The sequence below is a fragment of the Tamandua tetradactyla genome, chromosome 7 (genome assembly GCF_023851605.1).
Source record: "Tamandua tetradactyla isolate mTamTet1 chromosome 7, mTamTet1.pri, whole genome shotgun sequence".
Taxonomy (NCBI): Eukaryota; Metazoa; Chordata; class Mammalia; order Pilosa; family Myrmecophagidae; genus Tamandua; species Tamandua tetradactyla.
The window spans coordinates 103,135,908-103,160,048 of NC_135333.1; the positions used below are offsets into that span (position 1 = coordinate 103,135,908).

Here is a 24,141-nt window from a genome sequence, read left to right on the forward strand (position 1 = left end):
TTGGACCCACTTTAATCGGAGGATTTCCTTCACCATCCCATCACTGCTGGTCTTACCAAGTTCACCAGTGACCTCCATACTGTTAAATCCAATGGCCAATTCTCAGTCTTCATCACTCTTTCCTTTTGGAAACACTTTCTTCACCTGGCTTCCAGGAAACTGCACTCATTCCTCTATGACAGAAATACCCATTAATTTCTCCCTCGATCACTCTGCCCCAAGTCCAGGACGTCCTTGCTGTTTTTTGAACAAGTCATGCATACACCCCAGAGGCTTTGCAGGTGTTTCTTTGCCCAAAACTCTTTCCCCATTGTCAGCAGAGCAGATCGTCTTTCCCTTCCTCTTAGGCTTTTGCTTAAATGTCATTTTATCTGTGATGCCTTCTCTGATAACTTTATTTAAAAATAGAACTAACTTCTATCCATTCCCTTTAGTCCCTTCTTCTTTCCTAACCACATGGGAGAGCAAATTATGTTTTAAATGGGTCAAAGTGAATATGAAAAATAAAATAAGTGAAAGGATTGGGAAGAATATATGGGTGAATATACAAACTAGGAATGAAAATGAATGAGAAAACAGACAAAAACCATACAGGCTGATCAAGAAATCATAATACAAAAAAAAAAAAAAAAGAAAAAAAAGAAAAGAAATCGTAATACAGAAAACATGTATTCTATTCTATTGCCCATTGAGTTACAGGAATTAGCTCATTTTTCTAGACAACCAAGAAAATTCTACCAATAAAGGACAAGTGGGTTTACACAACCTTTTGGGTCAATAAGAGTTAAACTCAAGGAAATGCAATTACACATTACAAACCAAATCCAAATATTTATTTTCTCATTACTAAACAGAAATAATTTCCATCTATGCAAGTGCAAATAAATAGGCATTGATTTACAATGTATATAAAAAATGGAAAGTTTTGATTGAAACACAAGTTTACTATAATAGCTAAAGCATGATCAGGCATTGGCGTGCTGCTTTTGGAACACTGAGAAGACTAGTGTGTTTTCCACAGTCTTATGTGGAAATTCCAAAAGTATCAATGAATTTTTCAGTATTGAAACATATTATTTATATTTGTTTTTATCTTTTTCAAAACAAAAATCTCACCCTTCTTAAGGGAACTTAAATATAAAATTTTGATCTTAATTATTTTGTTAGAAAAGTTTTCTAAATGATGTTTCATAAAATATTTTGTGTCCTTACAACACTATCATGAAACAATAGAGTAGTCTTTGAAATGACATTAAAGTGAGAAAAGGTAGCGTTTCAGGGCAAAACGGACAAGAAATCAGATATTCTGGGGAAAAAAAACTATTATGTTTATGTATCCATGCATATATGTTTTTTCTTTTTCCTTGTTGTTTTTTCAAGAAGCCTATTATAAGATTCCCTAAATAAAATAGAGAGGCTGTATTAAAACAGCTAAAGTTATTTGAAACATTCAGTAGGCCAATGATGAGTACGCATGCAAGATTATTGTAAAATCTTAACAATGAGCTTTACACAGCCAGTTTATAATGAAGGACATTCTCTAAGATGTGAAAAATTATTTCAAATTGATTCTTTAATTATTAGAGGAGGAAACACTGAAGCAATTGGAATAGGGTAGGATGTCCTTTTTAAAACAAAAGACAAAAATATGCATATTAAGAGTATCAACTCTACAAAACAGTACCACTACTAGTCTATTAATTTAATGCATACGTGCACCAAGGAGTAGGATACTAAATCCATCAACCGGGACCCCATTCATAGTGTTTCCTGAAAAAGTATACTAACAATTTAAAAGTTTAATGGAGTTTGAATATTTCGTTTTCAGCCTATTACAGATGTCCTTTGACTATTCAGCTTGAATAAACCAAAACAGCATTTCATTTTTAAAAAATATTTAACAGTGGGATACTTCATTCTATTGCATTGAATACAATTATATTTTAAAATGGAAAAAGTCAAATTAATTTGAAAAAGTTTTGAGTCCCAACTTAAAACACAAAAAATAGATGCTTAATGATAAATATATCCAGCAAACGGATTTTTTTTTTGCTCATAGACTATTGTAATAATTATAACATTCTCTTTCAATTTCATGTTCTAAATTTTAAGTATATATACACATACATATTGGATTTACAGTTTTAAGTTAATCAGTGCAGTAGGAGTGATCTCACGTGTAATTTTTTTGGCCAATTCAATTGGGAAATGATATTTAAAGATAATTTATCGCAATATATGTTATTTTCTAAATGATGACTTTGGAAAAGTTTTGTGATTATTTTCATTTTCAAATATAAAAACTGAGATACAGCTGCAATAAATAAAGCAAGCACCTTGTACAGAAAATTTCACTTATCTCATTATATAGTAGTACTTTCCACAAATCAAATAGATATTTGAAAATCAGAATGAAAAATCACCCCAGTACTGGTAACTAAAGGATTCAATTATTAGATTAGTTTTCTTCTATTATAAGATTTGATAATCATTTCATTCCTGTAAACATTAGCTATTGAATTTAGTTATTTTGCTAGAAGACAATCAACAGTAAATGTAATCTAATTCAAAATGTAAGCACTATTTATGGCAAAAAATACTGAAGAAAGAAAACTGATGGCAGTTTTCTAATTAGTTCCTTTAACTTTCTGTCTGATACTATAGTTTGCACAACAAGGGGATAATGAACATTTCAGAGTCCTCTATAAAATCTGTTTAGCAAGTGGAACTCATCTAAAGAGTTCCTGTTTGGGGTTTTTATTGACTCATCGAGTAACATGAATCTTTACAACCATTTGGAGACGGGAAAAATGTGTTACAGTAAATATGAGAATAATGTGAAGCTTGTATAATTTTAACAATTCTTTGGAAGCCAATATTGTGAATTTCTTTTTTGTTGCTTTTACACAAATCACAACTTGAGACATTGCCTTTGCAATAATATATAGCACACTCCACTATGAAAATCCCACTCCTGCCTTTCCCCTGGGAGCCCACCTGCAGAATCATGAGCATCTGCCTTCTGGGAAAGTAGGAAACTATTCAGTGTGGGTCAACCATAAAAAGGTAGAGAGATCAGAAAAATAACTAAAGCCTGCCTTTAAAAAAATTGACTTGTAAGACATGACTTCCTATGATAACATTTATGAAATTCTTATGATCAGGTGCCAGTAAAATAGTCAGATTTACCATTTCAAGTTTCTACAAATGTTTCAAGTGCTAGCTGTGGGAGTTAACAGAAATAAAGCCAAGAAGTTTGCTTTCAAGTAGAGTTGTAAAGGTCTAAAAAAGAAAATGCAGAGAATGCACAGATGAGAAATTTTTAAAATGAGCTGTATGAATGACTTGAAAAGAAAAAAGTAAGAGTTGAGATTAAAAAGAAACTATCCATTGCACTCATTTATGTCCATTTAGCATATGAAATGAAAGTTGTGCGGCAAGAATGTTTTATATTAATTGTATATAAATACACATCAATTTAATATTTAAGTGATTATAACCTAATTAAAAATTATCTTAATCATATAAAAATAAATTAGATTAACGTTCAAGGTGGAGTTTCATAATTTGTAACACTGAGGAATAGTGGATGGAATAACAAAAGGGATTGGATTTGGAGTTAGAAATCTACATTTAAATCTCCCTTTTCACCATTTTGCAAACTTGGGTTAGATGTTTGTGCTAATTCTCAGTTTTCTGACCATAAAATGGCAATGAGAATACCTACAAATTTGGGGGTGTTGCAAGATTAAAGAAGATAATGCAGAAATTGTACTTGACACAATATTCAAATGCATATTAAATCCCTATTCCCTCCTCTTTTCTTCCTTTCTCAAATCCTGAGGAAATATAAAATATAGTGAGCTATTTAATCTATGATTTTTTTCCTAAATACAAGAATGGAGTATGGGTATTGTTTAAGACTCATACATTTAGAAATCACTCACAGGTGAGATAACTAGGGAAACCAGCCGGATGGAATTCCAATAAAACTCTATTTTATACTCCCAGAAAAGAATTCTATTTACCTAAATGCCAAAAAAGACATCAAATACACTCCATATTATTTCCAGAGTGGAAATAATAGAGCCAGTAGAATAAAACGGAGAACAAGAGGGTGAATAAACATTTGGCTGAAAAATAACCTGCTTCAGTTTAAAATGGTAGAATGACCACGTGCATCATTATCCCCTCCCTCTCCAATTTTTTTCAAAGTTAATAGAATAGATTTCAGTAACTTTGGAAGGTGCAAAGAGGATGAAAAGAATGGAGAAGACCAAAGTAAAGCAAGTCAAACTTGAAGATGCAGAACCCCTGAGAAGCTCAGCATCTGAATGCATTAACTATGCTGCAATTCCTCCAATCCTCCTGGATCTGATTAAGGGTTTATTCTCTGGAGAAATTAAACTGCAGGAGCCCCAGTTATGGAAACTAGAGGAATATTAAGGGAAATCTATATATTGAATTCTTGGAATCTTAGACCCCTGCTCCCAAACTACAACCTCTTGCAGGCAACACATTAGAGAGTGAAAATGGGGAAACTAAGCATCTAAGAGAAAAGATCTAAAATAGCGATTTACAGAGAAAACCACCTGTCACTAATCTCTACCCAAATGCAGATCTTCAGATAAATTATTTGGTGCATTATTCTTAAATAAGAATGAGCTGCAGAGAATCATCAGCATTTGAGGAAACTCTTCAGCAGGAAAGCCAGAAAACCTATACTCTGTCTACTTTCCAAAGAAAAGATCTGAAGAGTGAAAAAACAATAGACAATCTCTCCTCAAAAAAACAAACAAAAAAAGGAGCTGTAGCTGATATAGAGAATGAGCAAACGTTTTCTGTATTTAACAAGAATTGATTATTAAGACACAAAAGCAATCAGAAAGCAAGAAAAAGCTTTTGAAAATTAAAAATATAATTAAAATAAATAATTCAATAGATATTTTGGTTATTGATAAAATTTCCAATCGAGTTAAACAGAAAAATAGGGATGGAAGACAGGAGCATTAAAAAAAAAATAGACTTGAAGGATCAGTCCGAGAAACACAAAGAAAATGATTGCATAGAAATTATCGAAGAAATAATAAAACACATTTTCTCAGCATGGGTCTTCTTAATGAAAAAGCCCACAAATAGCCTAGCAAACTAAATTTTAAACACACACACACACACCACTAGATCATGTCAACTTAAAATGTCAGAACTACAGAAATAATGAGAAGATACTAAAAGCTTCAGTGGCAGGAGCGTGGAAACAAGGGTACATAAAGCGGACCAGGAATCAAATCAGACCACTCAATAATAAACCTAGAATGCTAGAGGACAATAAGGTAACACCGTAGAAATTCTGAGGGGAATTATTTTCAAAGATAGAATTTTATAACCAGGCCAAATTATTAATCAAGTATGAGGATTGAAGGAAGACATTTTCAGATTCGCATGTATGGAGATATGTACCTCCTGTGCTCCTTTTTTTTTAGGAAGAGAGAGGAAGAAGGCTTTCAGTATGAGAGAGCAAACTTGAAAAAAAAGAGAGAGATACATGTGATGTAGGAAACAGTAGTCAAGACTGAAGAAGAATGAGAAGATGATGATGCTGGCTGCGCCAGAGGAAGACGAGCCTTTTGGAAGAAGGATTCAAGAAAAGAACAAGTATCTGAGCATTTAAAAGCATTCTGTATAGAGATTTGCATATTAATTCAAGCACTTGAGGGAAAATAGTGATTAGACATAAAAAGAATAAGTTACTTTTTAAACGATGCAAATATAAACTACAAGAAAAGAAAAGAGTTGTTTGTGCAAGAAGGGGCAATATTTCAAAGTACATTACTTGCCCCCACACTGGCAAAAGATGCACTGATTGTGTGGATAAAATAAAAATTTATTTGGAAGATCAGGTTGTACAAGTAGAGATCTGATGTAAGAGAGCTACATTCTTTTTCTCTTTAAAAGCCTATAAGTAAAATAGGTATTTTTGAGACATCAAGAAACCACAGAATAATTTTATTATTTTGAAATATGGAAGTAACTACAACAGACAAAAAGGAGTAAAGATTACTTGTGGGTTAGGAAAGAATGCAACAAATGATAGCTCTCTTTATTTGATTTTTTAAAAATATATACGTTTTACTCTGAGAAAACTAAATTTAAAACTACAATAATATATGATATTTTGTTTGCTAGTGAAGATCAATGACAATCTGGAGAGCTGCCTCTAGATGTATGTTCTAGAGCTCTGGACCCAGCACTGTTAAAAAGGATACTTTTAATCACTTTAGAATGCACAGACAGTATGCTTCCAGATTTACTTGCTATATAAAGTTGGGAAGACTTATTGAAAACTTGGATATGAGAATTAAAATAAATATAAATCCAGGCTATCAGGGAAAAATAGAAAGTCCTGCAATTGGACGTAAAAATTATCTATTACTAAGGGTAAATAAAATCCGATTTAATAACTGTTATCATATACTAAACATATAAGTTTTTAACACTACAAGATCAATATAAGAAAACTGGGTAACTACTAAAAAGCAAAATGATGCAATTGGGTACAGCATCCATAACAAAAGTGGCAATATTCTTCACAGCTGTATTCTTTACAGCTATTCTCTTTACAGTTAGTCTGTTTTTTTGCTGATGAATGAAATTATAGATATTAGATTTTGAGAGAGTCATAACAAAAGTGATAGGATGGTTAAACAGTTGAGCAATCTTTACATATTTAGCCAGAAAATGGATACATTTAACCAGGAAAACAGAAGAGAGAGAAAAATACCTGTCTTCAAATATTTGTCCTGTGGAAGCCTTATTTTTATTTCAGGGAGCAGAATGAGAGTTGGAGATAAACATTTCATATATGTGAGTTTCAGCTAAAAAAATAAAAAGAGGAATAACAATTATACAGCTTTCCTGAAAATGAAGTGGGCCCTGCTGTGTTGTGTTGTGTTCTCCAAACTTAGAAAGTCTCAAAGCTGTGTGTCTTTTAGTTGAGAAATTTGTTGCAATAATTTATATTTTGTGTACAAGAATGAGAAAGAGGAAATTGGAAATCTTTCCCAATATTAAAAATATGGCACCAAAAAAAAAAAACTAGAGAGAAAATTATATTTAAAAAATACCACAAGTAATAGGGGGAACAGATGTTAAAATAAATTGAGTAGATTGCAATACTAGTGATCAATGAAAGGAAGTGGTAAGGGGCTTAGTAAAAAAATATAAGGGGAACAAAGGTTAAAATACATTGGGTAGATGGAAATACTAGTGGTCAATGGGAGGGAGGGGTAAGGGATATGGTATGTATGAGTTTTTTTCTAGAGTGACGCAAATGTTCTAAACGATGATCATGGTGATGAATATACAACTATGTGATGATATTGTGAGTAATTGATTGTATATCATGTATGGAATGTTTGTGTGTTAAGAACGTTCATGTTTGTATGTTGTTCTGGTTTGTCTATAAAAAATAAATAAAATAAAAATAAAAGCAACCGTCTGTTGATTGCTCAAAAAGTACTCTAAGAATCACAATAATTTAAGTCTTAGATATAAAATATCTATGGGTATAATAGGCAAATTCTGTACACTTGAAGTATGGGGCATCCTTTGGTAGAAAGGTCATTTTCCATGGTTTAGTTCTTAAAAATTATCAAATAAGTCTCAGTTTCATATTGCCTCTTTTACTATTACATCAGCTGTTTAAATGATATCCTGAAATTGTTCCCAGATATTTAAATTATAAAAGTTTTCCAAAGAATGAATTGACTTTTTATCATAACCACAAGCTAAAAACTTTCCAAATAATTTATCTTTAAAAACATTTTTAGAATTTTCCTAGCATTAATATATATTTGTGGAAATATTTCCCAACCCATAGAAAAGTGAGCTTAAATAGATATTTATGATTAAATATCACAAGTTGATTCTACAAACCTTTTTCTGAAAATCTAATTTTACTACTGGTTTCTACTGCTTTTGATTAGGTGCTAAGTTCCAGAAGTAGAATTCCTTATTAAATATCAAATTGATATTTAAACCATTTGAAAAATCTAACAATGATGAAACTTAACTCTCAGGCAAGAGAAAATGCATGGCTGGGTGTGCACATATAATCAGATATGTATTCCTTTCGTTTTAATCTTTATTTTAACCAGCTGTAACATGAATTCTTCTATAACCTGATTCACTCGTATTTTCATTCTCCACATCAAAGTTTATCTAATACACAGCAACTGCTCTGTAGATACCTACTGAATGAATAAATTCAATGGAATGGAAATTCTCAAAGTTTAAATCAGGGATTTTGTAACTTTTTAAAGAACTGGGGCAGGGTTGGGTAACTGTTCTTTTCTTAATTAAACCAGCAGAGTCAAGTGGGAAGTTTCCTCTCCTTCTAAAGTTACTTTTAAATCATTTAAAAATAAATCTTCCCTACATACACAAGCCATCAGTTTTGTTCTTTTCTCCATATTTTTCATTTTATTCCTCCTAGAATCTCCTATCTATTTAATGGGAAGAAAGGAAAACTCTTTTCCTGTTAGTACTTCTCAGGGGCTATGATTGAGACTGAATGAGAGTAAAAGACTGAAATGAAGAGGTGATACTCTTCAAAAATCTATATTCAAAAGTACTCATATCCAAAATACAAAAACAATTCTAGCAGGTCAGTAAGAAAAAGCAGGAAATACAATGGAAAAAAATTCCAGTATGTACTTTACGAAAGAAGATACTCCATGGGAATGAACATGAAAAGGCGCCCAAATTCATTAGTCATCAGAGAAACGGAAATTAAAACCACAAATACCACTAATCACCCACCATGATGACTAAAATATAAAGGTCTGATAGCATCCAGTGTTGACAAACATATGGAGCAACTGGAATTCTCATACAGCCACTTTAGAACACTGTCTGATGGTAGTTACTAAAACTGAACACAAGTATACACCAAGATCCTGCAATTCAACAGGCATCTACCTAACACATATGGATGTACATGTTTATTAAAAAGCTTATGTGAGAAATGTTCATAACAACAATATTTGTAATTCCCAAATTGGAAACAACCCCTAAGGCTGGATACAGCAGATAAATGAATTGTAGTTTCTTTATGAAATTAATACTAAATTGCATGAGAAATTACAATTACACATGACACGAATGAATCTCAGAAACATACTATTGTGATTCTCACAACATAAATTACCTTAATTTCATTTACATAAAGTTCAAAAGCAGGTAAACAAATCCATGATATTTGACGTCAGAAGAGTGGTTACCTTATGGGACAATGGTGACTGCAAGGGGCTTGTGGGGAATTTCTGGGGTGCTGATGTGCTTGGTTTGGGTGTGGCTACACAGGTGTCATCACTTTGGAAAATTCATTGAACTGTACTTTTTTGATGTGGCATTGTGGGGGATATTTGTTATACTTTCATTAAAGTTTATTACATAAAAACTAAACTCCTGTCTAAGTAAATTTCTCTTTTATCTAGCTTATAACTCACTTAAGGGGATCTTGTTTTCAGACTGTTCAGTGAGTTATTAGCCTATTCTACAGTATTTGGATTTTTAGGTCCTTGAGGAAAGGAAATATGCACTTACCTTTACCATACCAGGCCCTATACCATCAACTTTACCCCATTGCTCCATTTAATCATAAAAAAAACCTCGTAGGTAGCTACTATTTTTATTCTAGCTAAAAAAAAATGAAATCTTAGAAATGTTAAGTAAGCTGCCAAAGGCCACTCAGCTGAATAATAGGAGCCTAGATTCAAACCTAGACAGCTCAACACCACAGCTTTTATCCAAAAGATCCAGAACAAATTTAATACTTCAGGAGGTGAAGAATAATATATCTTTTCAAATTATTTCAGTAAACATAAGTTTACATTTTATTGGTGAAGTCAAGGTTATATTTTCTTATGCAAGACTAACACAAAATCATATTGTGCAACCTCAAATGGACCAAACACTAATTAGTAATCCTCATGCTCTTGAATTGACTTCTTGACTGCCCAAACTTTTTACTTTCTTTGAGCACCAAATTCATTGATTTTAAAATTATCCATTGTAACTTTTCTCAACTTTTTCTCTTAACACTAAAATTCTGCCCATCTTTTCCTCCCACCTGCAGATGCCATCCCACCTTTTGGCCAAGAGGAGTCCCATCAATCTATCCTCCACTGGCTTCTTCTACTCTACCCACAAACATGTGAGTGCTGTGAATGAATAATCCATAATTATGTGACATGATCCCTAAGTCACCACCTTCTAGGCTTTTAGAAAAGACTTCTATTAGACTTCCCTCTCCAGCTGCATACAGTTTATGATGAAGATTATCTATTTATCTTCCTGAAACACAGCTCTGATCCCCACTCAGAAAGTTGTCATTTTTCTATATCTCTAGAATTTTAAAAAATCTCTTACATATGGAACTCATTGACCCTCTTTGATATGCCTCCAAGTTATAGCCTTCTCTTATTTTTCAAACCATCTATATCAAATTGAACTACTTTCTCTGACCTCTGTGATTTTGCTCACGATGTTCTTTCTATCTGGTGCCTCCTCTACTTAAATCCTGCTCACCCTTTAAGGCTTAGACCAATGTCTTCTCCTCCATTAATCCTTCCACATTTCTCCAATAGAATGCATGTTTTTTTCCCTCTGCCTTGTGTTAGTTATTTGCATGTATATTTTATCTTTCCTGGAGCATAGGTCCTTTGAGAAATGCTATTCTTATCCACTTTGGGTTGTCCACAATTCTTAATGCACTGCCTGATATATATGGAATCTCAATAATCTTGAATATATTGATTGGTGGATAGATGTATCGATGGAAAAATGGAGCTGGGGGGCAATTCGGTGGCCACTATTTCCTCCATAGTGAATGCCAAGACCCCTGAGCTCTCCTGGGTCACAATCACAAAACATCAAAAGCCTAGGGAGATTAAAAATAGTTCAGCACTTTCTTAGAGGATAACACTCAGTACCAGTTAACAACTATACAGAACTCTGTGTGTATTAAATAAGGACTTAACTAAGTGGTCTACTAAGTAATCTACCAAGAATGTTTCAATATTTCATTTAATTCTCACAAATATATGATGCTATTATTTATATTTCAATATACTGTTTTACGCGTGAAAAACCTGAGACAAAGTGCTTAAGCATTTTCCCAAGAAGTGGCAAGACAATCAGGTGGTGGTAGTGGTGGTTTATTACATTTTAATTTTTTTTTTTTTTTTTTTTTTTTTTTTTTTTAAGGAAAGACAGAGAGAAGGAAGGAAGGAAGGAAGAAAGGGAAACATCTTTTAAACATTTTCTTGTTTTATTATATTCTGTTTCTCCGTTTTTGTTACATGGGCTGGGGCCGGGAATCGAACCGAGGTCCTCCGGCATAGCAGGCAAGCACTTTGCCCGCTGAGCCACCGCGGCCCCCCCTATTACATTTTAATTTTAGTTTTAAGCAAACAGCCTTGCTGGTTATCTTCAAACTACTAAATGGGCTGCCAGACTCAGAGATGAATTAATAGTTCTTTTTTTTAAACAAAAAGATGCTTGTCCCAAATTGGCGGGTATATTTCTATGATAATGATAAGATGTACCAGCTAATAGATATTAAAAAAATAGACCCATAAATATCCCTTTAAGATTAAGAAGACTTTTAACAGTGGATGAGAACATAAATGCTTTTGGAAATTCCTGCTAAAGGGAAAACATTTTGAATGTTTGGAAATGTTTCTGGCATGTGATTTTGTTGTCAAAAGAATATGCCAACTATAAAAACTCTCATAAAAGGATATTTTGAAAACTTAGAGATAAAAGATTCTGTTTAAATCACCTGCAAAGTTTCACTTTTTTAACTTAATTGTTAAAATATAAAACTATTAGCACCTTCTAGTAGTTTTCAAGAACTGATTGACATTATGGACACTGGAAATGTGTGAGATAGGTTTCAACGAAAACTTTTTAATAATTGGCATATTGGATTTAAAATCAATTACTAATATAAAATAATAAACTTCACTTTTTGGAGTTAGGAATTTTGTGAAGTAAGTTTTTCAGGTATGAAAACGATTGAAACCATATATTGAAATAAACTAAATTTAGAACCAGATTTTTGAATTGCTGTTGGGTAGTGTTGAGCCAAGATTTTCAAACTAATGAAGCATATTCAGGGAAATAAATAAAACAATAGTTCAGTAAAAAAAAAAATTCTATTACCCCTCAGGAACTAAAACATATTTAATATTACACACCTTTTAAATTAATTTGAATATGTTTTATAAATCACATATTTTATAACTTACTTTATGTTTGCTATGTATAAATGTAGAAGAAAAACATATAAGTTACATACTCAAAAATTTTTACTGATAGAGATATACTATGATTAAAATATCAGAAATCAAATATCTAGAAAATGTCAAGCAATATGATAAACTCTTGAAAATATAATTGTTTGTTGTGAATACTTAGGATCTAGAATATTATTTTTTCAAAACACTACTGAAAGTCAATACATAAAATTTTTATAACAAAAAATTGGAGTATCTAAGTCCCCTGACATAATCAATGCCTATATTTCTTAAATACACAGTCATGTAGAATACGTGTGTTGAGAAGGGGGATACTGCTTCTAGGCCGTTTTTCTAGAGTAGGTCTTTAGGACACTGCTCATCTCTTCCAGGTTGTGATAGAATGTTTCCTACTAGTTTAGGGTTTCAGAAGGATTGATATGCTGGTAGATTTATTTTGTTGTCATGTACAATTCTTGTTGCTAATTTCTGGATTGTTCTAAAACAATCCAAATGTTCTGAGTCTTCACTATTGTAAATCACATGGCTGTTGCCAAAATGAAATAGGCATCCCACCCTGAATTCTGATCATCTTGTTATTTTTACTACATTCATCACTAAAACTGCAAACCCTTGTGCACAGTGATCACGCCGATTATCTCTAATGACTAGCGTGCTACCTGACACGTAACAGATATTCATGATTTGGGGAAGAATGAACAGGATATGGTAATAAACATAATAAATGGAAACATTCTATTTCAATACTAATTAATATTTAAATGTTTCCCTGATAAATCAGAAATAAAATAGATTGCCAGTCTATTATTGTGACAGATTTCCAGCCTATTACAGTGCTTACATGTATCTTTTGAACTTTAAATTCATAACCAATTACTATAAATGTTTCTACTGAACATTCCACTTTATAAAGTCAATATAAAGAATTGACACGTTTCTTGAAACCATTTCCCCACACATTACCTTGTTTCCCTGGCTGCTGCTGCCCTTGGGAGCAGAGATGGCAGAAACAAGTTTCTTCCTCAGCGAATTTCACCTTGAGTGGGAGCTACAGTTTGTACAGACCCTCAATGTTTTGTTACACAAAACTGTTAAAAGTGTCAAGTTTCAGATTTACTGGATGTGTGCTTCTATTCTACCACATGCTCATTTCTGAAAGTGCCTCTGTTTGCTGCATTCCATTCTATCACATTAGAGATTTAGTATAGTATGTAGTTTTCCTGCCCAATTCTATAGCAGGTATTAAAATTTAAAAAAAAAAAAACATTTTTTGAGGAAAGCACTAAAATCGAGAGGGGGGTTTAGCAGCAAGCTTACATTCTACAAAAACAATTTTCTCATTTTTGTGATTTAAAAAATCCTTAAATGAAAAGGAAAAAAACACTGCACTTTTTATCAGTTGAACTTTCCTAATGCCAGGAACACACTGGGTTGCATATTATTTGCATTATGCTTTCCAAATATGATTTTATTCTACTTAGGAAATAAAAACATTCTTGGAGAACGAGTTGTTTCTTAAATGTGGCTTAGTGAGAAAATAGAGAAAAATAAATAAATTTAAAGAGCATTTGCTAGAACATTTCTAATACATTAAGTGCATTGTCCCTTACTGTATATTTAAGTAAAAAGAAAAAAAATAAAACTTTTTACTTACCTTTTAATGACTACCTTGGGCATACACACATCTATTTTTAACTTACTAAATAAATTTGTTTACAGCATAAATTTTTATTCATTTTTAATAACACATGAAAGGAAATGTAAAATTTTTCTATATTTAAGAATTGATAGCGAAACAATACATTTCATACTTTAAAATCCCAATGTTAGTTTCTAATAGAAATACTATCTGAAGAATAGCAGTAACATACTAAGCAAAAGCATGAAAACACACTATTTAGTCATCAAATGTTTAATAAGAGAAATTAACACTTTGTTATTTAAGAAGAACACCCCCAAAAGAAAGGAGGCATTCATTACAATACATAATCTGTTCAGTGACATAAAACATTTTAGGTACTGATCCAAGGAATAAAAATACAACATACATATGAATTATGCAAAGCACAAAGCCACAACACATGTCAAATAAACAGGGGTTAAAATACAATTATTCACATTGATTAATCACAAAATTATAGTCATTAAATTAACAGAAATAGTTAAGACTTATTTAGCCCTTTCTTTAATCATGCTTATAAGTTATTACAGCACAAGATTTCCCACAACACTGAGAAAATCTAAATGCATACTTATAATGTTCTTTCTATATTTTAAAATGATTTAGCACATCCATCATATTTTTAAATTTTGCTATAAAATGAAAAATACAGTTTCTGAAATTTTATGTCATTTGTGTAAGTTTTTCTTAATTTTCTAACTTACTGAATCAGATCTGTTGAAATTAAGGTTTTCAATGAAGGAATATTAACCTGGTATCTTAATAAGAGGTATTCTGAAGTTTGGCAAACATGTAGCAACAGTGAAAGAGGTAAATGTTGAATGTAGTTTTGACAATGTAACTTCAGCTCCCTAAACCCTTTTAATATAAAAGAGTAATTTAAGGAACAAATTTTCTTCATATAATAAAAGAAATCCAGGCACTAAAATGATGTATATGTACTTTAAACATATAAAAAGTAAATAAATGCATTTTATGGATGATTTTTCTGTAAACCTAGAACTTCTTTAATAAAAAAAAATCTGAAGAAAAAAGCAAATAAATACATTTGTAAAAATTCTGACATAAAAATTTATTTTTATTTTTAAAATTTCATCTTCAATTAAAAAAAAGATACTATATCTCTTCCACTAGTGCAAAGACAGAATTCTTCAATGAACTCCTTTTAGAACAGACATGTAGTAAACAAGGAATAATTCTGTACTTCCATCTTATTTACTATTTTGTAATTTGTAAGTATTGTTGTTTTCTTGGTCATTTGTTTCTGCGAGACTGAAAAAGTAACCTATGCACAGGACTCTAATAAACATTGAGGTTTCTCACTTACAAAATCATTTATATACAAAAATAGCATGATAAAAATATATTGGATTACAAATAGATAAATCCCAATACAGTATATAAACATTGAGGGAATACCATAATTAATATGTAAAGAAGGTTGATAAATGTTAAAAATGTTTTAAAATACTAAACAAAGAGCCAAAATAATTTAAAACTGACCCAAAAGAATATCTGTTATCTTAATATTCTGTAGGTAAAATTTTATGTTAAAATTTAAAAGGCATTATAATGTTCATTAAATAGAACAGAGGTTGGCAAACTTTTTCTGTAAAGGGCCAGATATTAAATATTTTAGGCTTTATGCAAGATATAATCTCTACCGCAACTAATAAATTCTGCCATTACAGTACAAAAGCAAAAAAAAATAAAATTAAATTAACTATATAAAGTATGGTAAACAAACGAGCACAGCTATGCTTCAGAAAAACTTATTTACAAAACTACACAGTGGGCCAGATTTGGCCCAGATGCCATGTGCTGACCCCTGAAAGAGAAGATCTGACTCATAAACACTTAAATCTAGGCACTTCAATACCTAGCACAAAGTAGGAGACAAAGTAAATGCTTAAAGCTTTGTGAATTAATGAATTAATAAATGAGTAGAGGAAATAAAATCTTTGTTCTGAGAAACAAATGACATTGTATAATTCAATCTCTAATTAGCTATTAGGAGCTCGTGTTCTTAACTGGGGCAAGATTCTAAGACAGCAATCCATAGCCTTATTAAAAACTAGGCTTGAAACCTCAAACCAATGAAATGACAGAAAATTTAACAGATATAAGGAGAAAGTGAGTTTTTAATCTAAGACAGTGTTAACAAAAATGTATGGTGTTTTATATTGAGTTCCTATAGTATTTCAAATCTCCCCAATTAGACTATGAACCCCATAGGGGTAAGACAATTATTTTAATAATTTCTATAGCAGAGTGCCTAGGATATATTATCTGCTCAGTAAACATTTATTAAATAAACATGTAAATGTTTCCTATGACAAAATATGTTTTTGTCAGTTTCCACAAAGTAATGGTCCTATGAAGCAGCAATTTTGCTCTGAGTTTCTATAGAATTCAAATGTTTTGCTGCTCTATATCATCAGTCACACTTTGATTAAACAAATGAATTTCAGCCTGAACCAGAACTTAACTTGTTCTTCAAATAGCGTTACTTGAAACTTGTGGTAAGGGTTTGACTTGGACAAAATCAACACAAGTGGAGGCAACAAGGGTTGGTTATGAAACCAAGCTACCGTTATTTTCCAAATATAAAGAAATATTTACCCTTATAAAATTAATTATAAATAAATTACAAACTCAAACCATTATTTCACCTGAATGAAGCAAGCCCATCTGTTCATAATTTAAAAGATCAAAGGTGATCAAAATGTTAATTTCAAGTAATTTACATATAATTATGCCTCAAAGCCTGGATATTAGAAGAAGACTAGAAATAATAAACCATTCATGGACAATATTTAGGAATTTTGTCTATGTCTTCAAAAAACAACCAAACAGATATTAAAATAATCCCAAAACAGTTAACTCCACACAGTGGAAGAAATGAATAGTCATATAAATTATTATATAAATCATTCTTTTCAATAACATACATGATAAACTGTAAATAAATAATTTACTTTGTGTAGGTAAATTTCTCTATCTCTTTTTAATATATTTTCACATTTCCAAACAAAACACTATGTTTGACAACAATAAAAACAAAGTTTTAAGGACAGTTATTTGGTATCGGATCAGTTATTGGACACTGACAGACAAAAGCCACATAAAATTATATTATGACCAAAACAAGACATAGCTGTAATTTGCCTTGGTTACATGCACAGTATTAACATTATATACAGATGTAAATTGTAAAACATTTCTGATTGATTAGAGGGCAAGTCAAAGATATATGGGGAGCAATGTTTCCATTGGAATAGTGCTAAGGTTCAAAATGCACATAAAAAACAATAAATACATATAAAACCATTATATATATATATATATATATTACAGTACTTGAAATTGAATGGCTTCCTTTTCTAAATTATCAAATTTAAAAGCATAGGCCAAAATGGCCAATGATGTGCTTACAAAATAATTAGAGAAGATATGAAAATATTCCATAATTTATAAAGAGAGGAAATTGAGACAAAGGGATATAGTAAGACAAAACAAAACAAAAAGCGTAAGAATACTATCGTACCGATTTCCATGGTCCCCGATGCCATGAAACATCATCAGGGCAAGCGTGCACATGACATTGAATCACACTAGGTGGCTTGTTTAAGATTTCACAGTTTTGCTCTTGTGACATTTGGCCATTGGGAAACTGACATATTACGAATCTTGATTTTATCCCACCTCCACATGTCTGTGTACACTAAAAACAAGAATGGGAAAATTCAAAATTATGTGACCTTAAAGAAAATATAATTTGCTTTATTAAATTGGTTTAATACATAATTAGTAATGTTAGATTTAAAATTTTATCAATTCTACATAATTCTCAACACCTTTTCCTCAATGAAAAAATAAACAAGGTTTTAATTCTATGATTTCAAAAGAGTAGACAATGCTCATTTCGGCAGCACATATACTAAAATTGGAATGGCACAAAGAAGATTAGCATGGCCCTGCACAAGGATGATACGCCAATTTGTGAAGCATTTCATATTTTTTTAAGAAAAGAAAGAAAAAAAAGTAGATAAAATTTTGAGAATTAGAATCATAAGCTTTTTGAGCAATATATCAAGGGTCTATAAGATACTGATGACAGCTTAAGCCAGAAACAAAATTTATTTAATTAGGTAATAAGTATGAGCTACACAATTCTGCTGTCCAATCAATGGATTACTATAGTAGCCATGAAAGGCTCATAAGGTAGATTTAAATTACAAATCTAAATTTATAAAGATATTCAATATATATTACATGAACCAGAACGTGGCAAAGCAGCATGTTTAATATGAACCTATTTCTGGAACCCACACACAACAACCTTCTGGTAGGAAATATATCAAAATATTTTGAGTGGGGGGGTTGGTGCATGGGTAGTTCAGTGGTAGAATTTTCGCCTGCCAGGCAGGAGAAAAGGACTACATGTCCCATGCACTACAAAAAAGCAAAAACAAACATTCAACAAATGGTGCTGTGATAACAGGATATCCACATGGAAAAAGACTGAAATGTGACCCCCCCAGCACAGCATAGAAAAAACAAAAAAACACACACAAAAAATTAAGTGCTTGACACTTTAGGTTTTTTCATATTATTTAAATTTTCACAAAGAGCATGCTTAAACTCAGAAATTAGTTACTTTCATTTTGGAAAAAAAGTGAAATTATGATTTTAAAATATTCTTGTTCTTTATCAGCACCTAGTTAGAGAAGTATATCCTTAAATAATGATTTCTACGTATGTTATTAAGAGAAATATGTACTAAAACATTTTATAGGTTTTTTTTTATTAGAGAAGTTATAGGTTTACAGTAAAATAATTAAAAAAATACAAAGTTCCCATACACCTCTTCTAACACACACACAGTTTCCCTATTATTAACACTTTGCATTAGTATGGTCACTTTGTTACAATTGATGAACCAATATCATAATTATAATAATAACTACAGTCCACAGATTCCATTAGGGATCACTGTGTGGTACAATCTTATGCTTTTTTCCCTTTAAATTTTTATTCTAATAAATACACAAACTAAAATTTCTCCTTCTAAGCACATGCAAATATGTAATTTAGTGGTGGTAATTACATTTACAATGTTGTGCTATCATCACCTCCATGCAAGGAACAATTATTGACTAATTAAATTAGGTGGTTTATTTTATCCATCATCCAAAGCCAATATAAATATCATTTCTTATTCTTTCTTAGAGTAATAGAAAAAAATAACTTTAAGATTCAGAGTAAGAAAACTAAGGTCCAGAATAGCTAAACCACCAAGAAAAACATCAAATGCATAAAAGACGGAATTAGTACTCATAATGACCTTTTGAAAAATTATCTCCATATTCCCTATGCCTGGAAGAGTGTGTGGGCATTCAGAAAGTCATCAATAATTAACTACAACTTTACTTAAAGAAAAAGAAAGATTCATGGAATGAATGCCTCAGTAATGGAATTTAAACATGGCCTATTTCTAAGAAAATAAAACAATAATGTACTAATTTTAGAAAGACAGTAGTAGTTCACAGACCTTTTCACTAGCATATCAGTTTCTATTAAAACATTTTGAAATATACACATAATGCATTTTCTATTATGAATGAATGACATACCAAGATTGAACGTTTATGAAAAGAACAATGTTTTAATCATTCAGTTAAAAACAAAAACAAAACCCTCTTTCTACATAGTAGAGTGAAGTAAGGTTATCCAAGAGGATGCAACAGGATGAAGTGCTTAACTTTTGGACTTAGAGATGTGGTCATCTCCACAAATTTAGGAAATATAACTTACTTCTCCCCAGCTTCCATAGTTCCACTGTGGACAGGGTCCCGAATTACAGTGCTTTGACTCTGGAGGCTTGGAGGCGGCATTACAGTAACTGGCACTTTGTCCATTTTCATCCTGGCAGACCACAACTCTACGCTGAAGACCTCCAGCACAGCTGCTGGAGCACTGGTGAGGATAAAACACAGATTACACATTAACTGCAGACACCACATCATGAAACAGCATGAGGAGAAAAAAATCAGAACTCCATCAAAATCGAAGTCTATGTTAAAATCTCCCCTACTGTGATCACAATTTGAATCAAGAAAATCTACCAAACAGTTGAATTTCATTAGAATTTGTTGATTAAGAGGTGAGGCTCCCACTCTTGCATTAGGGAAGACTCCTTCACTCTATTCCAAAGCATTTAGGGAAAAAGAATTAAAGTTTTAAGGTCTCGCTAGGAAGGAATAAAACCCAGAAGATATTAAGTTACGTAACTTTACACTGATGTTTGTCATTATGCTGTACCATTAATCTCATGTAAAATATGAATTACAATTGTACCTTCTGTAGTTTATCATGGTTTTACAGGCTTACTGCATTGCTATCTTACGGTTTTGATTTTTTTTAAAAAACATTTGTATTCTTATCTCTTAAAAGGTTTTCTTTTGCTTTATTATAATGAATTCTGTCAGACTGTTTTAAAGTACATAGTTCTGTAATCATAATATTACATTAGTGTACAATTCAATAAGTACTATGGGGATTTCTAATCTGCATGGAAAATTGCTTAACCCTTTTAGGATTTAATTATCGATCTTCAGATAAATTCAGCATTAAAAGCATTTGATGTTGTTATATACATATCTGTTAAGAGACTATAACATAACGAAATTACAGAATCAATACAACGATAAAGACGGCTTACTGATCCCCATGGTCCTGTCCTCCACTGGTTTCCTCTTATTGATGGATGGACCCTCTGATTTTGATTATCTTCTGGTTTGTGAGTTAATGGAAAATTCCTGTTTGGAGAATCGCTTGGCCGCTCAGAGGAACTAGGGAAGTGGCTGTACGTGGGCGGGCAGGCTGCCAGGTTACAATCTTGTTCTATCAAAGGGCGAACTTCAGGGTCACAGTAATTCTCATTAATTGGGTGATGGTAGCTGATGCATAAAACGTGTCGAATAGTTTTTCCATTGCCACAGGATGCTGAGCACTGGTAAAAAAATTTAGCCAATACTCATAATGAAAAAATACAACAGGAATTTTTCTTAAGTATTCCATTTAAAGTTTTCATTTCCTTTTTTTTCTCATAAGAATACTTACTGGTGACCAGTTCCCTGCTTGCCACTCTCCACAAGGGCTGAAACAGACAGATATTTCAGCAGGTCTGGGCAAATGGGCACAGTATGATTCATCTGCCATTCCATCATGAGCATCACGGCAGCTTACATAGCGGGCTTGATTTCCTCGTCCACAAGACACGGAGCACTTGAGAAGAAAATCAAATTATACCAAGGTAGTACTCAGTACCTCTTCAGCTTCCCCTACCCATAACTGCACTTAAAGTTCAAAACCATTAGCTTACTTGAAAAAACTTAAGTTATAAATGATTTCACCTGGCATCAATCTGACTGCACTAGAACAGGAGTCGTATACATCCCAATCAGTTGAGTCACAAATTTCACAAATTAGGTACTGGGAATAATAAGAACAAAGCACCAAGATTTTGAAATAATAATTATTTATTTGCCCAAAGAGAGTGAAAAGCATTTTATGTAAGAAGATCTTCAGATATAGTTAAAAATTACAGTACTTTGAAAGACCTACCAGAGATAGTAGATATAATCCCATAATTAAAATATTCAGAGAATATATGAAGCTTAAAATAGCATTCCACATAAGAGTAAAGCAAAGTATATACTCTAAATATAATAAAACTGTCAGTTTAAAAAAAAATTGAAAATGTTGGTAGTTTAAATAAAAGCTGATAAAAGGCTAATATTGCTTCTGATTCTTACAGCAACTTTGGGACATTAGAATTATTAGTGTCATCCTCATCTTGTAGATTAGAATTAGATCCAGAAAACTTAAATCTCTTGCCCAGAGTCATAGAGCTCTTAAAACACAGAGCAGGACTAAGCAATTAAATTATCTGACTTTAAACTCTGTATCCCTTCCACATAAACAAATTATCTGGGAATGAATGCATACAAATTTTGCAAATCTATAGCATTTTGCTTATCTATAAAAGCTGCCATAACAGAAATGTTGCATGCCTCTAAGGAATTCACTTACTGGGGTCCAAGAACCATGTCGCCATTGTGCTGTCTTTACCATGGGAACAGCAGGTAACGAAGTGATCCCAATTTTAGGGATAACCGAACAGGGTGAAACTATGCAGTCCTGTTCAAAATAAAAAATAGATCTTGTAATGCATCAATGAATGAATCACTCTGACATATATTAATTCCTATACTTAATTTTTACTTCCACAGGTCTAATTTAAGAACAGTTACTTACAAAATTACAAATAGAGGATCTAAAGGTTTTTATTTTTCAAAAGCACAAAGCATTGTCAAGTGCTAGTAGTGAACATTAAGACTCTGACGCCTAAGGTTTGAACATTCTGTATGAGAGATGAAAAGTAAAAGCTATCGTCTTTCATATGTAACACTACACAGAAACATTCTGATAAACACAGAGCAATACCTTAAAAAGTGCAACACCCTTTAAAGGTTCATAATATTATCAATAATAGTTATTACTCCTCTTTTCAGTTCAAAGAATGGACATGGACAGGTTAAATGAGTGATTCAATGGAAGTCAAAATCATTAACTATAGAGATGGCAAAACCAAGAATAATCAATCATCTCTTTATCACACACACACATACACAAATGTTTTATAAGGCATATAAGTGTCAGTGGAAAAAATACATATGGAAATAATTTTAATGCTGCATCTATAATCCTGCCAAATCATAGATCTCTTTTTTGTTTATAATCCACAAAGTGATCTCCTTTACCTGCCTGTCACCTGGGTGTTCATCTCTACTGCACTCTCCATCATCCAGCACCACACTAAATAGCTCACTGACACATTTAACAGCACGCATCTGATACCCATGTCCACATGTGGCTGTGCACTGCAAAAGAATAAAAATCTATATCAAAGTCACTATTTTTCCACAGTACATAAGATTCATTTTCTTAATGAATAGCCAGTTAATAATATACTTCCATTAAATATTTTTACTAGGACATAATACAGGATGAAAGACATAGAATCAGCTAACTCCATCAAGATGCATACTTATTCAAATTTATTACACAGATATTAATAAAATGTTGAAGTTAGCAAAACATCCTATGTTACTGTTGATGTTCAAAAGTTATGTAAATCATCAGAGATGCTGTTTTGGAGGCAGCATCTACACAACTGAAGGGAACTACATACTCTTCCATCTCTACCTGGTTTATCATGTCTGCTGTTTAATATGTTAAACTTCAAAGACAGAAAGAAGGAAGAGAAGAAGTTAAAGGTGATGAGGTTTCCCAACAAATGTGGCATCCTCCACAGGATTATAAGCTACCCGCCCTCACCCAGCCTGACCACTGCTCATCCTGTAGTTTCCTAGCTGTCCGTTTTGACAAACTTCTAAACAGTGCCTGTTTTAAATAAAGTAAACACTTGATTTAGATGCAGAATATGATAATGTTTACAGTTCAGACAACCCTGATAAAAACAGAATTGCAGCATTTTGTTTAACAACAGTGATTAAAAAACAAAGCTAAAATATTTACCATAGCAAAATTAGTAGCACTGACAAAATTTTGCAAATAAGTGTTTACACATGAGGGATATTTTTTTCAGTACACCAATACAAACTTAGCTGTATCCACTAAGGAGGGAGTAAATATACTAGAACTTTGTGCAATTCTGAAAAGACGGATTAAATCAGAAATGTCTTCTGTCATTACTCACAGAACCCCATGGTCCTACTTGCCAGGAGGCACATCTGTGAGCCTCACATGGCCTCAGAGACTCAGGTTTGGTACTTGGATTGCAGAAGCCATCCCTCAAGTGATTTTCATTCAGTTGACACCACACCTGCCGCTGCTTTGTTCCTTCTCCACATGTGACAAGACACTGTAAGAATACAACTGATCATTATTTATTTTCAGTATTAATCAACAAACATATATAACAAAATGATACTGTAATCAATGTGCATCTTAAAATGCAGGTGAAAAACTACTCCTAAGCATATACATCACTCTTAAGCGTATATATGTCATTCTTCCAGAAAAATTCACCAGGTAAAACTGGCCACC

General features: G+C 32.2%; 1 protein-coding gene and 1 non-coding gene across 2 annotated transcripts in view; one reads left to right on the forward strand and one right to left on the reverse strand.

Annotated features, from left to right (window-relative positions):
- ADAMTS20 (ADAM metallopeptidase with thrombospondin type 1 motif 20) overlaps positions 1 to 24,141 on the reverse strand; it is a 185,210-nt gene that overhangs the window by 60,055 nt on the left and 101,014 nt on the right. The window contains exons 22-28 of the mRNA XM_077170618.1: positions 23,792 to 23,956; positions 22,833 to 22,952; positions 22,102 to 22,209; positions 21,130 to 21,294; positions 20,729 to 21,019; positions 19,822 to 19,983; positions 17,552 to 17,728 (exon numbers count right to left, since the gene is read on the reverse strand). Of these exons, the coding sequence (XP_077026733.1) occupies positions 17,552 to 17,728; positions 19,822 to 19,983; positions 20,729 to 21,019; positions 21,130 to 21,294; positions 22,102 to 22,209; positions 22,833 to 22,952; positions 23,792 to 23,956 (1,188 nt within the window). The remainder of the gene's footprint in view (positions 1 to 17,551; positions 17,729 to 19,821; positions 19,984 to 20,728; positions 21,020 to 21,129; positions 21,295 to 22,101; positions 22,210 to 22,832; positions 22,953 to 23,791; positions 23,957 to 24,141) is intronic.
- Positions 17,921 to 18,026, forward strand: LOC143642984 (U6 spliceosomal RNA). Its single transcript, XR_013156041.1, has one exon. It is a non-coding gene; the product is annotated as a U6 spliceosomal RNA (small nuclear RNA).